General features: G+C 35.5%; 2 protein-coding genes across 2 annotated transcripts; both read left to right on the top strand.

The window, feature by feature from the left end:
- Positions 1 to 3,627: 3,627 nt before the first annotated feature.
- On the top strand, positions 3,628 to 4,457 carry LOC115450409 (protein D2-like). Its single transcript, XM_030178419.2, has one exon. It carries the CDS (start codon positions 3,628 to 3,630, stop codon positions 4,186 to 4,188), a length of 561 nt encoding a protein of 186 aa, XP_030034279.2. The 3' UTR covers positions 4,189 to 4,457.
- Positions 4,296 to 5,122, top strand: LOC115450410 (eukaryotic translation initiation factor eIF1). Its single transcript, XM_030178420.2, has one exon. The coding sequence runs from the start codon at positions 4,478 to 4,480 to the stop codon at positions 4,808 to 4,810; it is 333 nt and encodes a 110-aa protein (XP_030034280.1). The 5' UTR covers positions 4,296 to 4,477; the 3' UTR covers positions 4,811 to 5,122.
- Positions 5,123 to 6,000: the final 878 nt, after the last annotated feature.

The raw sequence follows: 6,000 nt of genomic DNA, 5'->3' as shown, positions 1-6,000 counted from the left end.
TCCATAAAATTTGTCTTTGATTTGAGTGAACGTGTATCTATTAAATTTGGTAAATAACAGTTTCTTTGTCGATTTTCAGATAGTGAAGACTCAATAGAGTGCAAGTGCGAAAATCTTATGAACATAGTAGTAGAGTCACGCAAAAGGTTTGGTAAAATGTGTGTTGACTACGAACACAAGAGTTCACTTATGGAGAACAAAATTTTAAATTTGAAAATCGAAACCTTTTCCAACTACCGTTTCAAGCCGAAGAATCCCGTCCCAGATTACGCAGACGATAAAAAGGAAATGGAAGCCTTCACTATGGAGCTAATAGCGAGGCAGAACAGGATACAAGAACTGAGAACTAAACTGAAGAATACACAAAATGTTGTTTTACAGCTTAAAAATGACAAAATCGGTAACAAGATTCGCGAGCCTTTAAGTGCAGAGTCCATATTGACTCACGCTAAAGGAAAAATAATATGAAGCCAGCTATTATGGTTATGAGGCTAAACATCTGTCTCCGTATAGTGAAGAGGAATGCTATATACTTCAAATTAATATTTATTTATCTGTAGTGCTTAGAAACAGGCAAGCAATTAATAAATAGACGAAGTCTGTCGGGTCCGCTAGTAGTTTTATAAAATAATCTATGTGATGATTAGTCCAAGCTAGTATTGACACTTTTATAAACCATACAAGTCTTATTTTTCGCAGTAATTCTGAAAAATTATAAATATATGCCGTATTCAGGTATCAAGTCTCTAGCAAAAAAAGGTTTACTTAGGTTACTTCCCCCTTGGTGAAATTGAGGGTTTATGAGATAGTAAATATAATTCATTTTGTGTATTATCTACAAATGTAGCAACCAAAGATCTCTAGAATGAATTGCAGCCACTATGCACATTGTATCAATAGTTGTAAGGGCATAGTACTTGGGCGACATAAAAAAATTGAAAGTATGTTTAACAAATGCATAAAAATACATTCTAAATAGATGTAAAATGTTATTTTGTAAAATAATATTGCATAACTTGATTACCCTTACAATCATTGATATGTTTTCAATAGTTTGTTTTATTACAAGACATAGGCATTTACTTAAGATATACATGCTCATAACAATAATGTGGTGTTTTAGTTATTGCTCTCTAAATAGAACTTTGTGCCAGAGTAAAAGTGTAGCTTCTAACAATCTTAAGAGATTTTATAATGAATACAACAAATGCTAAATGCGAAGTATAAAAGTATTCAATATTATTGAAAACAAAAAAAAGGTTCCCATAAAAAATAAAATATTTTTGGTGCCTCATGTGCCTATCTCGATCCAGCTCTAGTGTATTTAACTTCTGTATTAAATAAGTCTCTGGAGGCATACAAAAAAATCATTCTCCACAAAATCTATGGTTTTCAAAGATTCTCTGGCTTTCTTGCCTCTGGAGCAAAGCTCTAACTCTATATGGTTGCTCAGTGTATACAAGGACTACAAAGCAGTAATAACCTTTCTGTATGCTAGGAGTTAAAATTGATAAAAATTGTATGAGGTTTTTGGATCAATAAATAAAATGCATGATGAAAAAATTATAATTAATTCTTGCATTTCTGCACTCCTGTAAAGTCATCCTGGGTTCTTATGAACACTTAAGCTGGCATGCACAGTAATGCTCACAATATTAGTGTCCACCTCAGATTTAAGCCCATACCATCTTAGATTTAAGTCTTTAAATACACTGCCGTTTTTCAAATAGCATATTAGTAAATTTTCATTGCCATGGTGGCATAATTTTATGCTGTTTACAATATTCCTGTCATGCTGTCAGGTTTGATCCTTGTTCGGTAGTGATACTTGTTGTCTCTAAATGTGCCTGATAAATATCAAGCTTGCTCCCTATTATAATAGAGCCAACAAAGCTGACCGAATTAATATGAACGTTACACTGCTGCCTATTTCTGAAAAGGGATACATGATGTGTTAATTTCTGAATATCATTGTAAAATGTGGAAAAATTTGTATTTTGTTTATTGAGAGTAGGGTTATAAAATTAAATAAAGTATGGAATAAGAGTATCACTAAGCAGTAGTATTTTAAATGCATACAATATTCATTATATTTCCTTTATGCAACGCGAGAGAGTTAAAATTTGCAGTTGAAATTTTATTTTCGCGGCTAAATTGTCCGCTCTGATCAGTGTTGCCAACCCCATCTTAGAAAAAAACGGCAAAAATTCCAAAAACAGTTAATATAAAACAAACTAATATCTTCAGGTTTTTTTTTAAATTATTAGTAGTAATAAATGAAGCACAAAATTTGGCAAAGGAATTACGTACAAAAAATATACCTAACTTAATTTAATAAATCAAAAAGGATTTGGAAAGGAATAAACATGTACAACGATTAAACACATATAATAAACAACAATTTATTGCTCAAATTATATATTTACATTTGGTATCTCGTTTCTACTTTGCAAATCTTGAATTCTCATCTCTTCTACGTTAATAATTTAAAAAAAAATGTAACTTAGAGGTGACAATAACACAGTCCAGTCCACTTACATAGCAAAGCAAATAAACGAACCTTACATCATAAATAAAAAAGTAGATTTGGAAGGCTAAACTCAAAACTCAAAGAATTTCCAAAAAACTATAAATCTACAGTTAATACTGTAGAGTTGGTTACACTCAGAGACTAATAAACTAGCGTTACACTATGTCTATGATGTCTAATACGCGCGGGTGCTTCTTGATTCGGGTTATTTACTCTGACATTCCTCGGTGCGCAAAAAATTATTATGTTATCTGTTAAACCTATTTTTTACCTGTAGAACCATAGACCTCTGTAGATTTTTTTTTTATTAGGAGTAGTGTACATTATTACCGACGTATAATCATAAATGTATTAGTAGTTATATTAATTTTTGGTCCTCTAGAGCATCTAAACTTAAATAATTTGTGTTTACCAATTACTTAAATTTGTATTGATGCGATTATTGTATGGTTGTAAAGTATTTATATACTGGACCCAAATTTTGCGAGTTGCTGTTGGAAATTTTATCACGCATATAAATCTAGAGCCATGAGCGTAACTAGGGAAGACAATTAGTATGGGCGACACTCTTTATAGAAAACTTTAGGCTTACTAGTGCCTCGCGTGGTGCAGGCCTTTCGTTGAAATCGGCAGCCTTTTTTTTGCTTGCACGAGCAGCCAAAAAGGAAATTCGGAACTACGCTAATGTCTAGAGCGATAAAATATATTTTAGTCTGATCAATTACTGATTAAAAACGCCTGACATGTCACCACGTCTCTTAAATTGGATAGTATTTAAGTTTAGCTAACCAAGAAAAGTATGTTGTGGTAAAATATAGAATCTTTTAATTACTTGTTACAACAAAATTTTCAACGGGTTTTTATTTTTCTGATCAGTTAAGTATACATTATTTTTCTAAGGTTGAATACTACACTTAATTTAAATAGAATTATGGTTGCTAGGAAACCGTCGTTATTATTAGAAACGAAATTACGAAGGAATCGTAAAACTATAACGGGAATTTTATAGTTTTACGTAAATCGGATTTCTGGTACAATAATATTTGTTTTTCGAATAAAAGAGCGTTTTGGTTTTCAGGAAATATTGAGGATTAAGGATGACAGATATTCAAGGTCTTTTTAAACAACATTGTGTAGTTCCCGATGTGATCAATACTGCACCATCAGAACTGCTGAACGTTCAATACTCTAGCGGTGTTAACGTCGAATTGGGAAAAGAATTAACTCCAACGCAAGTGAAAGATAAGCCGATAGTAAAATGGGCAGCTAAGGAAAATGAGTACTATACATTGGCGATGGTAGATCCCGATGCACCAAGCCGTGAGAATCCTAAATTTAGAGAATGGCATCATTGGTTGGTTGGGAATATATTTGGCGGAGATTTTAACAAAGGTGAAATTTTATCTGATTATATCGGTTCTGGTCCTCCTAAAGGCACTGGTTTGCATAGATATGTATTTCTTGTTTATAAACAACCACAGAAATGTGATTTTTCTAAAATGCCGAAGCTCCCCAGCAATTCGGGTGATAAAAGAGGAAAGTTTTCGATTTCTAAGTTTGCGCAACAATATAAATTAGGAAGTCCCATTGCTGGAAATTTCTATGTCGCTCAATATGACGATTATGTGCCCAAATTATATGCGAAACTCAAAGGATAATATTGTATAAAATATTATTTCCAAGCTAAGACTATACCAAAATCACGATATGTGTACACTGGCCTTTAGTTCTATATTGTCTATGACACCGATCGATAATTTCCGCCTCCGCGTGACATTCCCATTTTTCTCATTTGTGGTTGTGTCCGCCATTACAATTTGGAGTTAGCATAAAATTGGTCATTAGTGTGTGAACACGCGGCGTGCGCGTTATCAGTGACATTAGTATAGCGGCAGTGCGTAGTATCGCAGCGTTTTGTTGAAACAAAGAGAAGCAACGTTCAATCGTATGTCCATCCAGAATCTGAACACATTTGATCCATTCGCCGATGCTATCAAAAGCTCGGAGGACGACGTGCAAGATGGTCTAGTGCACGTCCGGATCCAGCAGCGTAACGGGCGCAAGACGCTTACCACGGTGCAAGGCCTCTCGTCGGAATATGACCTGAAGAAGATCGTGCGGGCATGCAAGAAGGAGTTCGCCTGCAACGGAACGGTGGTGGAGCACTCGGAGTACGGCGAGGTGCTGCAATTGCAGGGCGACCAGCGCGAAAATATTTGCCAGTGGCTGATTAAGTCGGGCCTGGTGAAGCCCGAACAGCTGAAGGTGCACGGCTTCTAGGCCGGCGGAGCATACCATGCACTCACCACATACTATGAGAGATTGCGCGTTGTAAACTTGTCGATTATGTACCTAGAGAGCACAGACGTCTACAGAGAAGAGCGGGAGCGGCCACAACGGCCGCTCGCGCCCCGTGCCTTGCGACTCCCCCGTGTAAAATATATATTTTATGTATATCGTGCGAGTGTCGACGCCGTCTCACGTCTTTAGTTGCAAATAAACGCCGAACGAAATAGTTAATCGCTTTTTGTTTTGTACGACATTGTATTTTTAAATTGCTGTAATTCAATTAATAAATATCATGTTTCTGTATGCGGGATAATTTTATTTAGCGCCGTAACGGGACCGAGCGCAGTGAAAGTTGGGCGCTCTCAGTTCCTTTGCATTCGTCACAATCAAGTGTGTTTGTTACTGGTTACCGTTAATAGCGGCGGACTCGCGCCACGCTGCGCTCTAGGTAGGCTTCACCTGCAAATCGCACCCAAGCAAATTCAAACTGTACCACTTGTAACACGGGGAATACACTGATGTAATATATAGCAACATGTATCAACCTATTTGTATGTTAGATAAATGTGTGCCAACTATGTAAATAAGTGCGTAATATCCGCTTGTTGCAATGTTTTCTGGACCTTGCTTGCAGAAAGTAACTAAACTAGCCTAGTTTTTAATTATATATTTGCATATTGTTTTTAATGTAATGCGACCACATGTACCTACCTATCTATAATATAAAACATGCTGGCTCGTGTTGGGTTCACTATTATCATAAAACATATATTATACAGCCGATATTGTGGACAACGGTATCAAAGGAGATAATTCTGAGACGTGTCAAAACAAAATTATAATCAGCTAGACAGATAAGTAAAAATTACAAACATTTTACTACTGGGGTATGGAAATTTACACTCTATGTACATAGTAACAAAGTCCAGGAAATCTATTGAGGAAAACGCTGTGAGTCACATACTCGATTTAGCAAGGCTACGACAATGAGTGAGGTCACCGAGAAACTGATGACGATCATAACCATCTGTGACTAAATCAAACGTTTTATTCATGTCTAATGTAGTATTTTATTGTACCAACAATAAATTCAACATACTATCAAAAGTTCACATTTGAAACATAATTAGCCGATATAGGTACCCAAAGTACCTTTATATCTTATAATGTGTACTTTGTAC

The sequence above is a fragment of the Manduca sexta genome, chromosome 26, assembly GCF_014839805.1.
Source record: "Manduca sexta isolate Smith_Timp_Sample1 chromosome 26, JHU_Msex_v1.0, whole genome shotgun sequence".
Classification (NCBI taxonomy): domain Eukaryota; kingdom Metazoa; phylum Arthropoda; class Insecta; order Lepidoptera; family Sphingidae; genus Manduca; species Manduca sexta.
This window is presented reverse-complemented; position numbering and strand designations above follow the sequence as displayed.